This window comes from Cucumis sativus, chromosome 3 (genome assembly GCF_000004075.3).
Source record: "Cucumis sativus cultivar 9930 chromosome 3, Cucumber_9930_V3, whole genome shotgun sequence".
Taxonomy (NCBI): Eukaryota; Viridiplantae; Streptophyta; class Magnoliopsida; order Cucurbitales; family Cucurbitaceae; genus Cucumis; species Cucumis sativus.
In genome coordinates this window covers 29,075,401-29,098,176 of record NC_026657.2, presented here as the reverse complement: position 1 = coordinate 29,098,176, position 22,776 = coordinate 29,075,401, and the positions used below count along the sequence as shown (strand labels likewise).

General features: G+C 33.7%; 4 protein-coding genes across 4 annotated transcripts; 3 read left to right on the top strand and 1 right to left on the bottom strand.

Annotated features, from left to right (window-relative positions):
- The first annotated feature begins 1,745 nt into the window (after nt 1-1,745).
- On the top strand, nt 1,746-4,086 carry LOC101216300 (protein OCTOPUS). The gene has a single exon (XM_004137686.3). The coding sequence runs from the start codon at nt 1,952-1,954 to the stop codon at nt 3,845-3,847; it is 1,896 nt and encodes a 631-aa protein (XP_004137734.1). The 5' UTR covers nt 1,746-1,951; the 3' UTR covers nt 3,848-4,086.
- Nucleotides 4,087-4,765: 679 nt separating this feature from the next.
- LOC101220183 (protein NRT1/ PTR FAMILY 8.2) lies at nt 4,766-7,994 on the bottom strand. Its single transcript, XM_004137866.3, has 5 exons — nt 7,813-7,994; nt 7,228-7,371; nt 6,929-7,146; nt 6,286-6,839; nt 4,766-6,086 (listed from the first exon to the last, which is right to left on the bottom strand). The coding sequence occupies exons 2-5, from the start codon at nt 7,331-7,333 to the stop codon at nt 5,255-5,257; spliced, it is 1,710 nt and encodes a 569-aa protein (XP_004137914.1). The 5' UTR covers nt 7,334-7,371; nt 7,813-7,994; the 3' UTR covers nt 4,766-5,254.
- A 2,526-nt stretch (nt 7,995-10,520) lies between these two features.
- On the top strand, nt 10,521-13,445 carry LOC101219947 (laccase-4). Its single transcript, XM_004137865.3, has 6 exons — nt 10,521-11,010; nt 11,265-11,416; nt 11,500-11,744; nt 11,843-11,971; nt 12,081-13,007; nt 13,104-13,445. The coding sequence occupies exons 1-6, from the start codon at nt 10,915-10,917 to the stop codon at nt 13,232-13,234; spliced, it is 1,680 nt and encodes a 559-aa protein (XP_004137913.1). The 5' UTR covers nt 10,521-10,914; the 3' UTR covers nt 13,235-13,445.
- A 907-nt stretch (nt 13,446-14,352) lies between these two features.
- Nucleotides 14,353-16,865, top strand: LOC101215822 (transcription factor DIVARICATA). The gene is made up of 2 exons (XM_004137684.3): nt 14,353-15,250; nt 16,123-16,865. The coding sequence occupies exons 1-2, from the start codon at nt 14,850-14,852 to the stop codon at nt 16,526-16,528; spliced, it is 807 nt and encodes a 268-aa protein (XP_004137732.1). The 5' UTR covers nt 14,353-14,849; the 3' UTR covers nt 16,529-16,865.
- The last annotated feature ends 5,911 nt before the right edge of the window (nt 16,866-22,776 follow it).

The window sequence follows — 22,776 nt, the reverse complement described above, 5'->3', positions numbered from 1 at the left end:
TGCTTTCCCCACCCTGGATCTCCCCTCACCGGATCATTACCCAAAATCCCAACTAATCATATCTTACCACGTGTAGTCCTCTGAATGGTAAGCTCGATTATTTCTTCTCGTTTTTTAAATTAACAAAAACGTTCAAACTATTTACAATTCAGTTTTTTCTAGATATGTAGTTCATAATTTGGAGGGATCAAACCTTTGGTGGAAAATTAGATATGAACTGAAGAATAAAAATTAAAAAAGAGAACTGATTTAACACCTTAGAATAGAGGTTTTTAGTATTGGTTAATGTGAATGGGAATTGAGGAATTTAGATTCTCTTTTTGGCGTTCTTTGGGATTCGGAGCCAACAATAATACAATGCAATGTACCTTATTCATTTGCTCTTTTAATCACTTTTCAACTCATTACTACTACTACTACTACTTCCACACTAAGAAATAACTTACAATCGATATTATCTTCTAAACTCTAACTTATAGCTCCACATGGTTTATGGTATTCCAATAAAATTTTGAAGAATAAAAAACTCCATACTGTAAATTTAAATAATATTCCTTTACAAAGTTATATATATATTATTGTACTTTACTTTTTCTTCTTTTTTTTTTTTTTTGAAGGGGAATATCGATTTGTAGTTGTGAAATTAATAAGTAAGCAATAATGAAATTTTTATCATCATTTTTATTTATTTTTTCTTTTCTATGAAAAGGTCATTATTTTTTTTTCACATAACCCAACAGTAAGATCCCTTTTCTTTTCAAGAATCATTTATAAAAAAACATTTAATTGAAAAGAAAAAACAAAAAGAAAGCAATTTCATTCTTTTTCTATGCAATTTGATTTGACGGTATTAACATAACCTCGACGAAACAAAACGGTTGTTTGATCCATAACTTCTATTTGTGTAATATATCATTATCGACTTATCTGAAACCCTATCTTAAAATTTAATAAGTTAATAAATACAAATAGAATTGAAAGTTAATAAAATTTGAAATAGACATGGGGAGATATGGAGAAAAATATATATATATATATATATATAATTTGTGAGTATGAGTTTGGTTGGGCAAAAGAAAAGAGAGATGGGAAAAACAAAAAGAAAACCCCAACATAACACATCACTCAAACAGGAAAAAGCAAAAAAACAAAAGAACCAAAGCACTCAGAGAGAAAGCGAAATGTGAGGGAGAAAAGAGTGAGAGATTGCAACAATTATATTACTTACTTACACATTACAACCCCACATTCTCACTTTTTTTTTTTTCCTACTTTCTTTATGTATTACTTGATCTATGCTCATTTTAACATTTTATAATTATTTTTAGGTCTTAATATTTACATAACGTTTAAGTTTGAATGGTTTAGTATAATATGGTTAAATTTAGAAGGGTATTAAAAATGAAATATAATGTTTCACATGTCATAATAGGAAAGAAAATAAACCCAAATTTCTTTGTTGTGAAATGTATTTGTAATAATAAAATTAGGAAATAAAAAAGTGTAGATTTAATTGAAAGGGTTTAGGGTGTAGAATAGTAATTTGACAGGCGACTCTCCCTAGAAAAAGAACTTAAGTGTTAATTAATAATTAAATAGCTTTAAAATAATAATAAATCATGATTTTTTTAATTTATTATATTATGAAATAAAAAAAAAAAAGGGAATTTGTGGGGCCAACTCAGTTGGAGCTGCAAAATCTCTCTCTTCGTCTTTGTGTGTCCGTTGAAACCAAACACTACAATGTTGAGTATTTTTTCTTTGCAGAGGGCAAAGAAAGAAGGAAGAAAGAGAGGCTATGGCTATCGCTCTCTTTATCTAATGACCCTTTTTCCTCTCTCTTTCTTTCACTTTCATCTCTCCTAAATTTCTCATTATTCTATCATGACCTTCTTCTTCTTCTTCTTCTTCTTCTTCTTCTTCATTCTCTCATAGTTTCTTCTTCTTTGTTATGAATCCCTCCACCGACGGACAACCACTTCCTCCTCCCTTACCGCCGTTGCCTCACCGTCCTTCCGCCACTTGCCCACGTCACCCACAAGAGCATTTCACTGCTTTCTGTCCTTTGTGTCTCTGTGAGCGTCTCTCTCTTCTTGATTCTTCCTCTGCTGCTTCTTCTTCTTCTTCTTCTTCCCGGAAACCTCATTCCACCGCTTCCTCTGCTCTTAGAGCACTTTTCAGACCTCCCCCTCCTAATCGACCCTCTTCCTTTTTTCCTGAGCTTCGTCGGACTAAATCCTTCTCTGCTTCTAAGAACGAAGCCTTCTCTACCGCCATTTTTGAACCACAGAGGAAATCTTGTGACGTTCGCCTTCGTAACACTCTCTGCTCTCTCATTTCACAGGACGCTTCTTCCTCTTCTAAGCTTCTTGCTCCTGCTGCTTCTGAAATTGCTGTTGAGACTAAGAATTTGGAGGACCCCAGTTCGTCCTGGGTTGAACCGATACCCGACGTTGACGGAGATATTAGGGTTTCTGGACAGCCCAATGTGGGGGATTTTGTGATTGAAAACAGTGTTAAGGAGATTGTTGAAGAAGAAATTCAGGTTGAATTAGGGTCAGAATCGGTGCAGCTACAAGAGGAGTTCAAAACCATGAAGGATCATATAGATCTCGATTCACACACGAAGAAGCCATCCGGAAGAGGAAGCTTTTGGTCGGCTGCTTCGGTCTTCAGTAAGAAGCTGCAGAAATGGAGGGATAAGCAGAAGGAGAAGAAGCAGAGAAACGGCGGTGGATCTACGACATTGCCGGTGGAGAAGCCAATCGGACGTCATTTCAGAGAAACCCAGTCGGAAATTGCTGATTATGGATTTGGCCGACGCTCTTGCGATATTGATCCGAGATTCTCTCTCGATGCTGGCCGAATGTCCTTTGACGATCCCCGTTATTCCTTCGATGAACCTAGAGCATCCTGGGACGGGTATTTGATCAGTAGAACGTTCCCAAGAATGCCCACCATGCTTTCCGTCGTTGAAGATGCCCCTATCCATGTTTTCCGTTCCGATACCCAAATTCCCGTCGAAGACTCCATAAATTCAACCAATGAAGAAGAAAATATCCCCGGCGGGTCTTCTCAGACCCGGGAGTACTATTCAGACTCTTCTTCTCGTCGACGGAAGAGCCTCGACCGGTCCAACTCCATCAGAAAGACTGCCGCGGCGGTTGTGGCTGAGATTGATGACATGAAATCCTCTGTTTCAAACGCCAAAGTTTCTCCTGCAACCACAGATGTCTCTCATGGTCCAAAGCTAGGCATTCCAGATAGAGATTCGAATTCCAATTCATTGCGAGATGACTATTCCGGGTCGTTCGAGGATGCTGCCTCAGTGGTCGGGACGGCAAATCGGAAAGAAGAGTCGAAAAAGTCCAAAGGGTGGGGGAAGGGTTGGAAAATCTGGGGATTGATTAACCGGCGAGGTGGAAACAAAGATGAGGAGGAAGATAGAGAGAGTAGTAGACCCAATGGCGTGGAGAGGTCGTATTCGGAGTCGTGGCCAGAGCTGCGTGGGGATCGGAATGGGGATGTCAAAGCAGGAGGATTCAATCCCAAAATGTTTAGGAGTAACAGCAGTGTTAGTTGGAGGAGTGCAAGTATGATTGGTGGATCTTTCAGTAGTTCAAGGAAAAGCAATGCAGAATCTAATGGTAATGGGAAGAAGAAGAAAGAGGAGGCACAGCCAGTGTTGGAGAGGAATCGAAGTGCTCGACAATCTCCGACAAACGTCGACAATGGACTTCTTCGATTCTACTTGACACCATTGCGGGGCAGCCGGAGAGGCGAGTCAGGGAAGGTGAAACCAAGTCAAGCTCAGTCCATTGCTAGAAGTGTTCTTCGACTGTATTAAAACTTTGATATTGGCTAAGGGAAGGATTCAATTCAAAAACATGTTTTCTAGTTCAAAGATGCTATATATTTATTATCAATTTTTTTTTGTTCAAGTGTTTTCTTTACTGGGTTTATTGGAAATGGATGAAGAAACAGTTCCATAATTTTATTTAATTTTCCATTTGAGTAGAATGGAGAATGGATCAACCAAAAATGAAGAAGAATGCTTCTTAATTTACACAAACATTTTCATTGTAACTGTGATTTGATTTCATTGTTGTTTTGGCTAAGCAAAATCACTTTAGAATGAGACAGGCAATGCCCAGGAGAAAAATAAAAAATGATGAAACTATTGGTTCTTGGTTTTGTTTCTTGTTATCAATATCACTGATGTGACATCAATATCTTGATATATAAATGAAGTCAAAAGCATTGTTGCTAGAATTGTGAATTTAATTTGTAGGGTAGAGTGAGTACCTTTGTTTTGAAAGAAAAATTCCAAAATATAATAATAATAATAATAAATAAACCATGCCTATTTCAATCAAATACACATGAATTGGAAAACAAAAAAAAAAGTTCAACTCCCATTTTCACATATTATTAGTAGATGAGGCAACAAACAAATCAAATCTTAAATATGTCAAAAGGAAGTGTGAATTTGGGGTTGATTAGTCCAAAAAAGAGAATAGATTTTAGGGACAAATTTGGAACATAATCATAAAAAAAAAAAAAAGAATAGTAATAATAATAATAATAATAAAAAAAAAAACTCTTGTGGTTGGTATCCTTAATATGCTAAATAGGTGGGAACAATTTAAGGTTGAGATATGAGCCATCATCTCTGTCAAGAAAAAATAGTGCAAAATTTCTCTTTTTGAAGATTAGCAATGATTATTCACCTAATAATAATATTACAATAGCCAAAACAAAGACATTCATTAATCAAACCATACATTTAATTAGCACTTTAATCCTTTTCCTTAACACTGTTAAACAATAATTTACCCTCAAAGTCAACAAAGCAACCAATGAAAAAGAAAAGAGAAGAAAAAGAAACAATCCCAACGAGCCTCCCTCATGCAAGCAAAGACAGTCAGAAAAACAAGTGGAAGACAAAGCGGAGGCTCATTACCCAAAAAGCCATACAAATAACAAAGCCACATTACACAACAAATCCTTCAAAGTCAAATCACCTTTGAAACACCCAACAATAATAAGTTCGTCCAACTTTTCTTCTTCCATCCACACTTTTTGACTATTCAACTAAATAATTTTGTGACCAAAAAAAGATAAAAACACCCAACTGTTAGAACAATATCTATTTGCTCTACTACTTCCTTAACACAGCCACTTTAATTATTCAACTAAAATGTAGTTAAAAGATAAGAACTGAGAATGTTAAGCAGCATAAAGTATGAATTTTCTAATGCAAATGACCTGTTACCCTTTTGTAAGTATAGCATTTAGCCACTAATAGATAGACAAAGAAATTAACCACGCTGAGAATGGCCAACAGCCAGAAGAAATAGTCAAGATGTCCCATGTTTAAGTTACTAGGAATCCATCCGAGCTTCCCATGTCTCGTCGTCACTTTCGTCACGATTGTAACAAGCAATGTGCTTAAGTAGTTTCCCAATCCTACAGTTGTGAGAGACAGAGCAGCCATCATGCTTCTCATTGCGTCCGGTGCTTGGTCATAGAAAAACTCTAACTGTCCGATAAATGTGAAAACTTCTGCACAACCGATGAAAAAGTACTGTGGAACTTGCCAGAATATCGACATCGGAATGGTCTCAACATCGTATAGGTTGTTCACTCTAACATAGTTGAGCCTGGCAACTTCCAAAGCGCCTGCTGTAACCATGGAGAAAACAGAGATGGCAAGTCCTATTCCCATTCGTTGTAGCTGAGTGAATCCACGCTCATTGTTGGTGAACTTCCTTGCAATTGGGACTATGAGTCTATCGTATACAGGAGCCCAGAAGAGCACGCTGATAGTATCGAAGATGGAAAGGGAGGCTGATGGGATTTTGAAACTTGGGCCAATGTGCTGGTCCAATGTATTGCCCTGTAGAACGAACATGGTGCTCATTTGGCTATAGACTGCTGCAAATACTATTCCAGAGGCCCACACAGGCAACAACCGGACAATGCTCTTCAGCTCCTCAACTTGAGTTACCGTACAGAGTCTCCATTCATTTGGTAAGCCCTTGATCCGATCGTTTTCGGTCTCTACAGAAGCCTTGTCTAGGAACCTAAATGATAGAGGTAATGCAACACCAATTACGATAATATAACAACCTATCCACAATAATCAAGGCTAGCACTGTGATGCTAATTAGCTTCTTCCAAGCATTGATCATGAAATAGTAGAATCATAAATGGAGGTTTTATTTTAAGATAATCTATAGTTGAAACTCAAATGTCAGTAACTGCATTGATGAATATACTTACTTAAAATTGTTGGTGTGCTCAAGCTTGCGACTTCCTTCGATTTTCGACTCAATGTCATCTGCGGTCTCATGAAGAAGAGACTTATCTTCTGGAACGTGTACCTGGTGTTTCCGACAGGCTGCAACTATAACTTGCAAAATTCTCGTGAGAGGACTTCCTGCAGGCTTTTGAAGACGGTACAACGAGCTACCGGAAAAGAAAAACACTACAGCAATAGCCATAGCTACTGCAGGAACTCCAAACCCCCACCCCCAGCCTACATTCATTTGTATCCACACCAAAACTGAGGAGGCAATCATTGCACCCACGTTGATTGAAAAGTAAAACCAATTGAAGAAGGAACTTTTCTTCTTCCTTTCAACCTCATCATTTTCATCGAATTGGTCAGCCCCAAAAGACGAAACACAGGGCTTGATTCCCCCGGTTCCGAGTGCAATCAAGTAAAGCGCTACGAAAGTGGCAGCGGTTTGCCCTCCACTTGGATGGCAACCACTACTATCACACGATGGCTTTAATCCCGGGATTGAAGCAGCCATTGTCAACAACGTCATGCCCTGCAAGACCATACATCAAAAGATAATATCATTACGCAATGCAGCCGCTAATTAAAAAAAAATTGTTCTCTTTTGCAAGAAAAGCTTACAAAGGCATAGATTATTGAGAAACTGGCAATTGTCCAAAATCTTCCCAAGTAAGCATCAGCCAAGAAAGCTCCAATCAATGGTGTAAGGTAGCAAGTTCCTGACCAACTAGTGACACTATTTGAAGCAGTTACATTGTCCATATTGAGACGTATTTGAAGATAGTTCACTAGATTGGTACTCATCCCATAATATGCCAATCTTTCACAGCATTCATTCCCTAAATTTACAATTACCATCCTTATAAATTTCAACATATAGTAATTAAAATTTGCATGTTAAGAACAAAGGAAAAACATACCAAGAATGAAACGGCAGGCCTTCCAATTTCCAGTTTTTTTCTTAATAGCAGGCTTCTTATGAACATCAACAGTACCATCTTTTGTATATATATCATCTTCTGCCATTGTAAGGCTCTTTCTTGACACGTTATAACCAATTCGACCTGTTAATCCAAACTAAACCTCAGTAATTTCATGGCACCAAAGATTTCAAAGAAACAAATGATTTTCTTCTTCATATAATAATAATAATAATACAAGTTTTCAACTGGATTAAAATAATCAAAGGGTACGGATCAACTTGCCCTTTTTCCACCAATGAATTTTATAATCAACACACTTAATTTTTTTTTTAAATCACTCCTAGGTTTGAGTGTCGCAATCAAATAACAATAATACAAAACAAAAGAGAGAATATGGAATCTTATTAAACGCTTGAACAGAGTGAAACCCAATGAAGAAATTGAAACAGAAAGCAATCAAATCAAAACAAAGTAATTTTTTCGAAGACCCAGAACGAGGAATCTGGTTGTAGAGTGAAAGAAAGAAACCCCAGTTGAAAGAATGGAAAAACAAAAGAAGGGTTGGAGTGTAGAATCAAAAACCTTGGAGAAAAAAAAGGGGAGTGAGGGATCAGGGAAGAAATGGATTGAAGAAGATGAAAGAGCGAGAAAAACTAGGATAGAAGAGCAGCCCGCTTCCTTCTCGTCACACCCAAGCAATCATCATTTATAAACATACAAAAAACTATAAAATCAAACGTGGGTTGACTCATCGTTCTTCAATCCATTGCATTGGGAAAAGAAGAAACAACAAAACTTTTAACCATTTTTGCCTAAAAAAACAAAACAAATTAAATATTTAACCATTTTTTTTTATTTATTTACCGAATAGAAAAGGAAAATTTATTATTATATCAAATGTAATTTTCTTTTTTTCTTTTTTTCTTTTTTTCTTTTTTATCCCTAAAGTCTAAAATTATATAAAATAAAAAAACTAAAAATGTGTACATTTTCATTTTATGGAAACATTGATGTCAATATCATAAAAAAAAAAAAAAGTGAGCATTGATTAATATTTCTAAAAAATAATTATAGAAACAAAAAAGTTAAAAAATTGTAAGAGTATATTAAAATTGTAATTATATTTTATCATTAGAATTTAAGAAAGGTGGTAAAAATTATTGAACACAAAATTATAAAAGGCATTTGAAAATTGGAAAACTATACTCATATTTAGAAAAATGATGTGATATTTTCCTTATATATAAAAAAGTATTTTTGTTTCTTCTAAAACTGAATGAATTTAAAATCCAAAACGAATCTCTATCTTCCACACATTTATAACTGAAAAGCAATACTTTTTGTATACAAATTTCAATTTCACAAGATTTCCAATATTGGATATGACGTTAAGTTCTTCTCCTTCTTCTTCTTTCATTTCAATATTTTCTTTTTGGTTCATAGAGTCATAAACACTCTTAGTTATTCAATTATTTTGATTTTCTCTCATATACTTTTTAATATTTAAATTATAATTTAACTTGAATATGACGACGACCGAGTCTTTACTCTACTGATCAAGTCATTTGCAACTTTTGTATGTTTGGTACTTTGATATTTTGAAGTGGTTGCACTCCATTTTATCACGTATATATCTAATTTTTATCGTATAGAGAACAATATGATTCCAAAAAGAGAATAATAACTTTTTTTAAACAAGTTCAAGAAAAGTAATATTAAGAAGGGTTTCATCCCCATGTGTAGGTTTGGTTTCGTTGATGTGTGAATCTTATTAGGTATGTTCCTTCCGTTTCTTTTTGTCTAAGTTAACCTACAAAGGATGTCATACTAGTACACTATCATGTCACATGCACTCGTGGGATGCGTAAGTTGTCAACTATTTAATAGAGTCAAAACACTAATTAGTTGCGTAAGTTATTAGAGTTTGACAATTTATACGACTCTTTGGTTGCCATTCTTTTACCCTAATAGATATGTCAAAATACTTAATCATACAACATAGATATTTAGCTCGACATGATAATGACCCTTCGTATGACTCGATATTCAAGGATTCCATTTTCTCTTATGTTAATGAAGGTCGCACCAAGGTTTGACCCAGACAAGTTTTGTTCATACGAAAGTTGAAAGTTTCAAATAGCTTATGGGTCAAACATCACCTATTATATATCTTCCCAACAATAGCAATATATATGATTGATGGTTGAGTAAAAGAAAGGGTTAGAAAAGTGATTTTTTGTTGGGGGTTGGACTGACTGAAAGGGGAGATCATATTTGGAAGCAAATAAAAAGATGGAAAGAAGTCATAATCATTGTTAGGCTCAAAATTAACTCAGCCCAAATTCTAAGCTATTGACTTCAAATCCCTTTTTTCAAAACATTAAACAAATTATTTTCTCCTTAATTTTCCCACAACTCATTACCCTTTTTCTCTCAATTTAGAAAATAAAATTTGAAGTTAAGAGTTGGAGAATGAGATAAGGGAGTGAGTGAGTGATTATGAAATATGAACAATTTCCAAACCACTTCTGGTAAATAACTGATTTTAAACCCAACATATAAAGAATTGAGTGATTCACCTTCTATTATTATTTAATTTATATATATACTCTTTTTAAATTTTCTATTATAAATTAATTTGAAAACAGAAGTGCTTCTATACGCTTGAAAGCCATTTCTTACCTATTTGCCCACTGGAACCATATCCTCTTATTTACTTTCCCCAACCAATTCGTCTTAGAAGTCATTTCTAAAATCTTGTGAAATTGAAAGGAAATTCAAATGTTTAATTTTGAATTTAACAGGTTTTGATAGAGATATCAAACATTTAGAACTTATATAACTTACTCCTCCTCCGAAGTATCTAATATAATATAGATCTTTAGAATTTTAATTTTATGTAGAATAGATCGCTACCTTTTTAAAACGATTTAACTTATTTGTTATAAATTTGAATTTATATTTAAGTAAACCCTAAACTTCCAATTATGTGGCTAGTAGATTCGTGGATTTTTTAAAATTTTCCAAAGCTTGTAAACTATGTTTTTAATTTCGTTCAAGAACCCAGTAGACTAAATTCTAAATTTGTAATCTTACAAAATGCATACATACATATATATGTATGAAGCAAGATAATACCTGAGAGAAAAGTGTAATCACAATTAGACTATAAATGAAGCTTTTCCATTAACGAGTAAAGAATAAGAAGCTATAATATTAGAAATGAACCTTCCATAATAACTAAAGGAAAAAAAAAAGGAAAATGAATGATAACAAGAAAGAGGCTAAAGGTGAAACTTTTGATTATATGGAGAAATATTAAAAGATGTCCATTATGGCTTTTCATAGACATACATACCCAACACAGAAGGGTTGAGGGAAAAATAAAATTAAAAGAAATGAAAAACATAAACTTTATGTAAAATGTAAGATATATAAAAGAAAATGGCGGATCTGATTCTGGTTTCATCTGAAAATCCTTTAGTACGAAGCCTTGTTTAACTCATCACCTAACTAAGAAAAGACGACATGGCAACAACACAGAGAGCTTAATCAGCCATTTAACCCATTTGGTGTTTCTCTTTATAAGGATGAGTTGCATGGCCATCAATTCTCACCCATCATCTTCATTTCTCACACATCAAAATAACTCAGAAACCCCAAAAAAGGAAAGAAAAGATACCAATGGGGTCTTCGGGTGTTCGAGCTTTTGTTTTGTTGGCATTTTGCTGCCTTCTTTCTGGTTTGGCAGAGTCCACAGTTCGCCATTACAAATTCAATGTGAGTTTCTTTAACTCTCTGCAAAAATGTTAGTTGTATATGTTTCTTTATTAAACAAATGTTAAAAGGAAATAAAAAAAAAAAAAACAAAGGATTTCCAATAATAGGCTTCTTTTGGTGTCTCGTAGCTAGCTTTCCTTTTCTTTAGAAAGAGAGCTTTTGAATGACCTATTACTTTCATGGCTTGGACCACCGAATCCATTATTGGTTTGGTTTGATTTTAATGAGTGATATTGATCTATATTCGTTGGCAGGTGGTGTTGAGAAAAGCAACCAGACTTTGCTCAAGCAAGCCCATTGTCACCGTCAATGGTCAGTTCCCCGGTCCAACTGTTTACGCTAGGGAGGGCGACAATGTGCTTATCAAAGTTGTCAACCATGTCAAATATAATCTTTCCATTCACTGGTAAATACGCACACAATCAAATTCTTTTGAACTTTAAAGTGTTTCAAAACTCACAATCTAATGAGTGCATGACGTGGTGGTAGGCATGGAATCAGGCAACTCCGAACAGGCTGGGCTGATGGTCCGGCATACATTACACAATGTCCTATCCAGCCGGGGCAGAGCTATGTGTACAACTTCACCATCACTGGTCAAAGAGGCACACTCTTCTGGCATGCTCACATTCTTTGGCTGAGAGCCACTGTCCACGGTGGTCTCGTCATCTTGCCGAAGCTCGGTGTGCCTTATCCATTCCCTACACCCAACAAAGAAACTGTTCTTGTGCTTGGTATGAGCCTCAAAAGTTCACTAATTATTCTTTCCCGCCTTCAAAGTGGTGATGATTTTAACTTGCTTTGTGAATAAATGGTGATTTGCATTGTACAGCCGAGTGGTGGAAATCAGACACTGAAGCAGTGATCAACGAAGCACTTAAGTCAGGATTAGCTCCAAATGTCTCTGATGCTCACACCATCAACGGCCTTCCCGGATCCATATCAAATTGCCCTTCACAAAGTAATTGAATTAAGAAATCTAACCTTTTGGGAAGCAATACAAACTTTATTCTGTTCCAATGGGTCGTCTAATTTTCTTTTTTTTTTTTTTTTTTTTTTTTGGAAATTAGGGGGCTTCACATTGCCGGTTCAAAAAGGGAAAACCTATTTACTACGCATAATCAACGCTGCACTGAATGAAGAACTGTTTTTCAAAGTCGCAGGCCACAAGTTAACAGTTGTAGAGGTCGACGCCACGTATGTTAAACCATTCAAAACAGACACAGTTCTAATTGCTCCTGGCCAGACCACCAACGTCCTCTTAACCGCCAACCAAAACTCTGGAAAATACATGGTGGCCGTCTCTCCTTTCATGGACGCTCCAGTGGCAGTCGATAACAAGACAGCAACTGCCACTGTGCACTACACTGGCACATTGGCCACATCCCTCACAACAAGCACCAACCCCCCACCCCAGAACGCAACCCAAATTGCCAACGCCTTCACAAACTCCCTCAGAAGCTTGAACTCCAAAAAGTACCCAGCCAATGTCCCATTGACAATCGACCACCATCTCTTCTTCACCGTTGGGCTAGGAATTAACCCATGTCCCACTTGCAAGGCCGCCAATGGAAGCAGAGTAGTAGCCAGTATCAACAACGTAACTTTTGTAATGCCCACCACCGCTCTCCTACAAGCACATTTCTTCAAAACTAAAGGCGTTTTCACCACAGATTTCCCAGGAAACCCCCCTCACAAATTCAACTATTCAGGACCTGGACCTAAAAATTTGCAGACTATAAGTGCAACCAAACTCTACAAATTACAATACAACTCCACAGTGGAACTAGTTCTACAAGATACAGGAATCATAGCCCCAGAAAATCACCCCATCCATCTCCATGGGTTCAATTTCTTCGAAGTCGGACGAGGGATCGGCAATTTCAACCCTAAAACCGACCCCACGAAATTCAATCTCGTGGATCCAGTAGAGAGGAACACAATCGGAGTTCCGTCCGGTGGATGGACAGCGATAAGATTTCGTGCAGACAATCCAGGTAAAAAGAGATTGAATTCCCTCTTGAGATTATTTGATCAAATTCTTAAACCATTAAAATGAAATGAAATTTCTAAATTATGATTTCACCTTTCAGGAGTGTGGTTTATGCATTGCCATTTGGAAATTCATACGACGTGGGGATTGAAGATGGCGTTCTTGGTGGAAAACGGCAAAGGCCCCAACCAATCGCTTCTACCGCCGCCGACGGACCTCCCAAAATGTTAAATCCACTTCACACCAACAACCAATAATAAAAATAAACAAGTTGAAAGTTTTGTTTTCATACACAATTATGTAAAAAATTGAGAATTCTTATACTTTATTATATACATATCATATATATACTATACTGTATGGAAATAAATACATATTAAGATTGTTTGGATTTCATTTATTCTTCTTGAGAAAGTAATCCAATTAATTATATTATTAATCATCCTATTCCTTTTGGGGATATTTTTTTTCATTCTTAAAACACACCTTCTATTACTATTTTCTTTTACCACTCTCTATAATATAAATTTGCTTTTTTTTTTTTATGGTAATGTAGCGTATAAATGCTTTCCACGCATATAAGAATAAAATTAAAATTTCTAAAATTATAGGTATGGATGTTTTTAAAGTGGGGTCGAGGATGACTTCCACCTCCCGTTATTGCTCCCTAATTAATTTTCTATTATTCCAATAATCTCTCGTAATCTCATAATCGCGATTTTGCAAGTTGAAGTTGAGTCGTATTGTCGAAAATGAAATACATAGTTAATCATTAACTATTAAAAGTAAATATATAGTTAATTTAATTTAGGATATAGTATGTATTGTGTAACAAAGAAATTTCGGTGGAAAGTTGAACTGAACGTTATATTATATTTGGTTTGGGAGGTGAGAAGAGGTGAGATTGGTCCGTACAACCAAAGAAAGGCGATGGACACGTGTCAAAAGTTAAGAAAAGTCAAGAAAATAAATTAGGAATAAAAAAATATAGATAAAGAAAGGTATAAAATAATGAATGAATGAATTAAAAAAATGGTAGAATCACAAGCAGTTGTACTTCTTGGTCTGTTATTTATTTCTTCTGATGATAGAGACCTTGAAATAATCCTTCAATTTAATTTCTAAATATGATTCTCACTATAATCATATTTTTGATCTTTGATGGAAGTGCTTCGTTGTTTCCCATCTCAAAGTGATTTATTCAGCACTAAAGTTGAATTAGTTATGTAATGAATTTTTTAACCCTCTCTACACCACCTACCCAATCATACATCTGTCTTCTTCAAAACTCTGATTTTTTTTTTTATTATTATTGTTTTTTTCCATTCTCCCCCTGCGTTTCTCTGTTCTTCTCTACTTCTCTACTTCTCTACTTTAACCTCAAATGTCCCTACAAATATCAAATCCACCAATCAAAATTCGACACCCTTTATTCTCTATTTCTCTATCTCTTTTCATTATATGCCTTGTTCTTGTCCCATAGATCTTGATCCCACCGGCCATACCAATCACTGTTATTCCTCTTCTCTTCCTCCACAAAAACAAGAACCAATTTTCCTTTCCTTTTCTTTCCTTTTTCTCTTTTCCTTTTTATATTCAAAAATCTTCAGTTTCCTTAATTTTCTTCTTTAATATCGTTCTCAGAAATCTCATATTGTTATATGTAAGGTTCAATCCAGTTCTTAGTCTCTCTTCTTTTTTCTCTTCTAGCGATCTGTGTAGCTTTGGATCTAATTTGTGTTGAATTCTTCAAATTCACTGCATTTCCTCAACTGGCTTCCTTTGGGTTTCCGATTTTCTTCAACTTCTATGTGTTTTATTTTTTAACTGTTTCGAAATTGGGCTGATGAAACGAGGAATTGGGATTCTCTCTCCAGCGACCTACCTACGAAATTCCGGCTGCTCCAAGTGGACGCCGGAGGAGAACAAACGGTTCGAAAATGCTTTGGCTTTGTTTGATATAGATACGCCGGACCGGTGGGTGAAAGTCGCCGCCATGATTCCCGGAAAAACCGTCTGCGATGTGGTGAAACAGTACAGAGAGTTGGTGGAGGACGTGAGTGATATTGAAGCAGGGCTTGTTCCGGTTCCGGGGTATGGCGTTGGGAACTCTTTTGTGTTGGAGTGGTCGAGTGATGGCGGAGGGTTTGCACCGATGTATATCGGCGCCGGGAAGAGAGGCGGTTGCGGTCGGCCTTCCGATCAGGAGAGGAAGAAGGGAGTGCCTTGGACTGAGGAAGAGCACAGGTTTGAAATGAACAGATTTATTTGGTTTATGAATTTGTGAGAAAAATTGCTCTAATTTTTGGCTAATCATAGAATTATAACCAAATCCAAATTGGATTTACTTTAATATTGAAAATGCAATACATAAATGATTATTGAAGTTATTAATTTGACTTTTTAGTTGAATTAATTAAAACCAACGAAACAATCTACCCAAAAAGATTTAGATGAAAAATTAGTTTGATTTAGGTTTATCAATGTTGATATGAATCATGAAAAGAAAAAAGCTATATCTATATCTAAAAAAGTAGTTTTCTTTTAAGCAACTTTTGGATTGTTGTGTGGAAAAAGGTGAACTGAAAAGCAAATAAACAAAAGTTTTATATGTGCTTTTTACCTATATTTATATTTCTTTTACATTTACTTATTCTACTTTTACAATTAAATTTAAAATATTAGTTTTGCTTCAAAAAAATTTGAACTCAAATTCTGCCCATTCAAACTCATTCTTCACCCATAATGGTTTGACTTTGTATGAAATATATATATAATATATAAGAATGAAAAAACTATGTTTAAATACAAATTGGTTTGATTAGATTGATTAACGTTTTTTTTTTAAATATTAAACATGTGAAAAAGATAAACTAAACATGTCATATATTTACTTTGTTTAGATATAAAACCGTAAAACTCTATACAAACTATATTCGGTAGATTCGAATTTAGTTTGATGTTCAATGTGTGTATAAATAAAGTGAAAAGTGAGAATTTTAAAACTACCGACCATTATAAAAACCAAACTTAAGAATAGAGATTAAAGATTTTGTAGAATTTATGATATTAGTTTTTGTTGGTTTGGAACTGAATATATATATTTTGCTGAATGGTAGGCAATTCTTGATGGGGTTGAAGAAGTATGGTAAAGGAGATTGGCGAAACATCTCTCGTAGCTTTGTCACGACAAGGACTCCAACGCAAGTGGCTAGTCATGCTCAGAAGTACTTCATTAGACAACTTACGGGAGGAAAAGACAAAAGAAGATCAAGCATCCACGATATCACGACTACCCATCTTTTCGATAACTCAATTAATCAACCGGGCAACCATGATAAAACCTCCCCACCTTCTTACGTCGGAGTTAAAATGGCTCCACTTTGTGGGATATCTTCACTTCGACCCAAACTACTGCAAGACCAAATCTTTCTTAGAAGCAATAACTTTCATGGCTGCCAAAATGTTAATCCTTACAGCCCCAATATTGTTTTTCAAGGGCAAAGGGATCAACAATATCAGTGAGCTTTACTGTATGGGTTAGAACTTTGGTAAATAAATGAGTGTGAAGTTGGAATGTGAATGTGTGGGATTAATGAACTAATTGAACCTCTTTTTTTTTCTTTTTTTTTTTTTGTTAAATATATATAAAGAAGTACTTAGTTGTGTAAAATTACTTTTCTTTTTTTAGTGGAAATCTCAAGGTGGCAAGAGCTATTGGGAATTCAAACATTCCAATTCCATAAAGAAAGTGCCCCACAAAACCTTTGAAAGAGGGGGAAAAGATTATTGTAAATACTATTATTATTTTTCTTTTTTAAACCTTGTTATTATTCCATTGGAAATGAGAGATTTATGTGTATCTATGTGGCTTTTGATTAGATTCTTAAATGTATATTTCAAAATATATATATATATATTGTTGTTTAAGATCACATTTTATATATTACTTTTAGAAAGCTTTTATATTCCCCCTTTTGAAACCATTTTTTAAAGAAAGAAATAATCCCATTTAGGTTTTTGGACTAATTTGGGCACAGTGCCATTTTACCCAATATAATTATAAAAAAATAATTATTTTTACGATTAAGAGATTGAAATTCAAAGTTTGATTGCTTCTTTTAGTTTTCAACATAATCAAAATGCCACATAAAGAAAGAAAAAAAAAAAAAAACAATCATCTTTATTATCCACAAAGCATAATTTATGGCTAACTAATATTATACGATAACAGTAGGAAGAGTAATGCTTTTTATTGTAAAATTTGACCAAACTTCTTCATATAGTGTTCTCTGATCAGTTCCACTATGATTATGATTATGAGGGTTTTTCAAAAGTTTCAAATAGGAATGCGATTAGGTATGATTTTGAAACACAAATATGTAAAGAAACCAAGTTTGGGCTGAGTATTTTACATGGTGAGGTTTGCAGATGAGCCTGGGCCTGGGCTTGGTGTAGAATGTGTTATTAGTCCAACACTAACACATTCAAAATATGAAGCGAGTATGAAGCCAATACCCATAATTGATTTATTGTGATACCAACTCGGTTATATCAAATCAAAGCAAACACATTGGTGCACCTAAATGGTTGCTCTTTTTAGGTTGGTGTCCAAAGTATTTAGTAAGTGTAGGTTTTCTCTCTATTTCGAAACTTACTATCTTTGCAAATAATTCATTAAAACATCAAAAGAGAGGTTTGATATAAAGATTTTCGATACCTTCCTTACAAAAAGAGCATTATATACTTTAGTTTTTATCTGGTCTATTTTAGTTCAATTATAAGTTTAGAGAGTATAGTCTAAAATGCTCCTAAACTTTCTATTTTACATCAATCATAAAGTTTCAAGTACTTTTTAACAAATAAGTCTTTAAAATTTTAATTTTGAGTTTAATAAATTATTAGTTTATTTTTATACCTAATCGATCTCTATATTTAATTTTTCATTTTTACCAAATAAATTAATCTTTTCATTTTAATTTACTTTTGACAATTATCAAAAAACTTCATCTTACAACTCTCCAACTCTAAACACAAACATTTTAACTCATATTAATAAACTTTTAATAACTTCACTCAGTAGATCAAATGCTGCTTATTATTATCATTTAGTACTAAGAGGTGGATGCACGTAGGGGAAAGGGGACATGTGCACTCTCAATCGGCCTTAGTGATTGTTGGTGTGCATGCATAAAGCTTCCTATGTCGTCCTAGGTCAATGAGTTCGATATTTTGTTCTTTGCTTTTCTTATTATAGTTAGAATTTAGTTAAAAAAAATATTAATGATATATCAGTATGACATTTTAAAAAGTAGCATAATATTGAAACTATTTACAAAACATAGTAAAGTTCATTGAACTTTCTTTAGTCTATGATCGTACTAAATATAAAAACAAATTTACAAAAAGTATAGGACGACTAAACTTTGAATCTTATACAAAATCGTGTTCCTGCCATAAAATCTTGGATCCAATACTGGTAGTGATGTACGTGTAAAATAGAAAAAGAAGATTTTAGTGTCGTGGTTGGGTTTGTAAAATCCCACATGCATTGTACGGGAAAATAAAGAAAGAAAAAAGTGTCATTGTTTTTGTTGCTTTAGTTGATGTCCATTGAGATATCACTATCTGCACAATACACTCACACAACGTGCCCAAACACAATCATTATATCCATTTCCCACTTACCATTTTTTCTTCTACAATATCACAAACTCCAACAATATTGTTTACCTTCTGCCCCTTTATCTCACCCTTCTTTCTGCAATTTTATCAAACACATGCTGTGCATCTCTAAACACATTGGACCTTTTGCATATATGTTAATCAAACACGCAACTTCTTCTACCACACATTCTTCGTCAACATAGACTTACAAAACAAAACTCTATATATATCCGTTTAGTACTAGTCAACAAGTTTAGGATTTGATAGATGCTCATTTTAACAAAATGTATTGTTACATTATCATGATTTATTTAGTCCATTGTTGACCTAGAGTTTTTGTTTTCTCTTGAGATTAGATTAGGCGTACGCGTGCTTGAGGCACCTAGATTAGGTCATCTCAACTTGATCAAGTGGCTAAATTAAAATGGGGGGTTTTGGTCTTTCTATGATGATCTCTTTCTCCCCACTCTCTAAGAACGACTTAAATATTAGGTTTAATTTACGTGTTGGTTGTCGAGCAAGAAGATATATGTTGATGAAATTTGTACCTAAAAATAAATAAATAAAGATAATCATTTGAAAGAAGGAAACTTTATTGAGAAAGTACGAAAATGAACACTTTTGATAGAAGCATTTTTTGATCAATATACACTCACTCGTGACTCACCAACTTTCTTTTACTTTTTTTTACTATACAACAACTCCTATTTATAATAAGCGTGGGATTCATAGAGATCGAAAACAATAGGGTTTTTATAAATTTTTCTAAGATGTAAACTATTTAAGATATTTCTACGAGACTTATCATTACATATAAAAGAATTATCTTTAAGATATTTATATGTGTTTGATCTACTTAGATATTAATTATATACATCTTCAACAAAATTCAATATAAATGTATTAAGTTCTAATTAAAATAGTTAGCGTTGTTGTTGTCTTCTACCCAAGGACTTAAATTATTCCACTCTTAACACAACCTATAAAATATTAAACAATATATGCTTTGAGTTTGAAGGTTATGAAATTTCATTTATCGTATTTGTTTGGAGGTTAAATAACTTAGCTTTTGAGCTTTAATTCAAAAAAAAAAAAAAAACTTTATCCAAAGGCAATATAATGCTATAAATGGTAGGGATGAAGGACAAAAACCCTCTTCTTTTGTCGTAAACCTAAACCAAATCTTAATTGAAAAAATACATATACACAACTTTCTTCCTTTTTTTCTTTTCTCTTTAGTTTTGTGGTTTTTTCCCCTTATCCCCATCTCTTATTGTCGGATTGTTTTTGATAATTCCTTCTTCACTTCCTCCATAGCTAACCCATTTCTTCCTTTTGAAAGTTATTCATCAAAATAAATGGGTTTCTCTCTTAGCTAGCTCTTAGCTGCTTCAAGTTGTCACCTTCTTTTTCTTTTCTTTTTTGCCAGTTCAATAATATTCCTCCTTTCTCTCAATAATGCTTTATTCCAAGAGAGAAATAGCTGTGGGAATATTCCAACTTAATATTATTATATAAACCTGCTTTAGTGATCTCATTACACTCATCATCTCTCACTTTCAGTTTATTTTAATCCATCTTTACACTCTCCTAGTGTTCATGCTTGTTCCTTACTCATACATTGTCTCCATTTTAGTACTTGTATTTTCCATACACATAGCCCCAACGCCTATATCTATGGAGACATCAACCATTTTAATTGGTATAGCTAGATAGCAAGAACAAGATGATCTTTGTAATCGTTATATAAACAATATCACACATCAAACCAATATCAATCCAATATGAGCTTAACAAATCCATGTCATCTTCTTGACACAATTTTCAAGAGTGGTAATTGTCGTTTAGGGTAAAATTAGATTAACTTATTTTAGGAGCAATAACATTGAAAAGACACATTTATTCATAAAAAGAACTGAACCGTAAAGATAAAAAAATAGTACTTATCACAAGAATCAATTATTCCAACGAAAAATCGAGAGCAATTTGATTTGCTTTACAAAATTTGATAGACTGTGTAATACCTATCTTTATAGGGTAAAATGTTACACTAAAAGTATAAAATAAAGATTGTCACACAAGGGGGAAAAAAACAGATGAAAGCACACATAAGAATTAGAAAGTAGAAATATGAAAACATACTATTTAAAGGCCATGAAAGATACATACAGAAGAAAAGGGCAATGATTTCTTTTTTAATTAAAAGAGAAAAAGAAACGTAAAGAATAGAAAAGATATATATATATGAACATGATATTTCCTTGTCTAATTGGTTGTTCAATGTATATGGTGAAGGTAACAAGATTGGACCCAAAATATATGTGATGTCTTTGTAAAAAACACAGCATTTTAATGCAAATCCAACCACTTCACTTTATGCACTAAACACTACCTCATAATAATATGCATATATACATACACACACACACACACACACATATATATATAAGAAAAGAAAAGGAAATAAAAATGATATATGAATTGTTTTTATGTATTGGGAATTTGCATTTTATGTCAGGTTGTTGGTCGTCAAAGTGTGGTGACACACCCACCTTTGTCTCTAAATTCCCAACCCAAACTTAAAACCCTTTATCATCATAAACATAAAACACATTACCTTTAATTACATATAACAAAACACACATCATATTAACTAATAACCCCCAAACCCTCCATTCTTCTTATTTCTTTTTTTGTTTCCTTCTTCATGGCTGATACTTGAGACCTTTCCAAACCACAATCCTACCTTAATTATTAGTACCTCCACCCCAAATAACTCCCACTCGTTAAACGACACTCCAACCAAATCCACAAGATTTTACCTTTTCTATTCCATTATATCCATATCAATATATATACTTTCTCTCACTAGTTAGCGATTGAGACATTAATATATCTTATCTTGCAATAGCTTAAGTTAAGAGTATGAGTAAATGATTAATCTAAAAAAAAACCCACTGAAATAAATAACCCTTGAGATCCTAACAGTGAAGGAAAGGTCGCAAGTAAAAACACTTATTTTGGACAATGGAATACGAGAGCTTGGATTGGATTAGCTTTATGCAATTGATAACTATGGCAGTAATATGTGGAAAAACCCAATAATGATATATTGATTTATTATAAAGTACTGTTAAGTTTATACATATTATTTTAGATAAAATTCAAAATTTAGTCAAATATATAATTTAATTAATCTAATCAATGACATTATTATCCACGAGACTCTTTAAAATATATATGTTTAAGAATAAAAACTTTAACTTTAAAAATAATTAAGAAAAAGAAAAAAAAATCTTCAAGTTTGTTCGTTCCATGATATTGGAATGCGATGGAGATGAGATTCTAATTCGGATTCAGATCAAACTAATTTCATATAGAAGAAAAGGCATTAAAAGGTTTTTTATGGTTGCTTTTGTGATGAAATTAAATGGGTAGGGTGTTCTTAAGTTTAGAAATCTTTCTTCTCCTCTATCATTGTTTTCCTCCAAAATTATTACTCCTATTTATTTTCATATCACAACACCACCCAAATGTTGGTATAAAGTTATTTATGATATCCATATAGTCCTTTGATTCTCTCATGTTAGTATAAAGTTATTTATGATATCCATATAGTCATTTGATTCTCTCACTTGGAGATACGTGCAATATCGTTAAAATCAAAATAGGTGTGACCCTCAAAATTGCAAAGAGCATCTCGATACTATTCTCCTTTACTGGGTAAAAAAGGCGTAATATACATATATATATATATATATATATATTATATGATCTAAAAAGTTGTATATATACAATTAAACAAAAAAGAAAAGAAAGAAAATGAATTTTGATGAGCATTATTTCTTGGAGGTGTGTATGAGGTTGAAGCTTCCTTTGTCTTGTCCAACCAACAGTAACTCCCACCATTTTAATATCATCATTGTTTTGGATCTTGTTCTAAACATGTACATTTTTTTTAATAGCTTCTAGCAAACAGATATCATATATCATTTAGCCCATTGAATATATTCATCCATATAAAAAACTATTTTGTTATGATAATTTCTGTTCAATATATAATAATGTTCTTAACACACACACACATACATATATATTCTCTATTG

Bases quoted from the DNA above. Each gene is read 5' to 3' on its own strand.
- LOC101215822 (XM_004137684.3), top strand. From the start codon at position 14,850: ATGAAACGAGGAATTGGGATTCTCTCTCCAGCGACCTACCTACGAAAT. The intron at 15,251-16,122 runs GTTTGAAATGAA...GCTGAATGGTAG, and splicing joins TGGACTGAGGAAGAGCACAG to GCAATTCTTGATGGGGTTGA.
- LOC101219947 (XM_004137865.3), top strand. From the start codon at position 10,915: ATGGGGTCTTCGGGTGTTCGAGCTTTTGTTTTGTTGGCATTTTGCTGC. The intron at 11,011-11,264 runs GTGAGTTTCTTT...ATTCGTTGGCAG, and splicing joins TTCGCCATTACAAATTCAAT to GTGGTGTTGAGAAAAGCAAC. The intron at 13,008-13,103 runs GTAAAAAGAGAT...TTCACCTTTCAG, and splicing joins ATTTCGTGCAGACAATCCAG to GAGTGTGGTTTATGCATTGC.
- LOC101220183 (XM_004137866.3), bottom strand. From the start codon at position 7,333: ATGGCAGAAGATGATATATATACAAAAGATGGTACTGTTGATGTTCAT. The intron at 6,840-6,928 runs GTAAGCTTTTCT...ATGGTCTTGCAG, and splicing joins TCTCAATAATCTATGCCTTT to GGCATGACGTTGTTGACAAT. The intron at 6,087-6,285 runs GTAAGTATATTC...TCTATCATTTAG, and splicing joins GAGCACACCAACAATTTTAA to GTTCCTAGACAAGGCTTCTG.
- LOC101216300 (XM_004137686.3), top strand. From the start codon at position 1,952: ATGAATCCCTCCACCGACGGACAACCACTTCCTCCTCCCTTACCGCCG.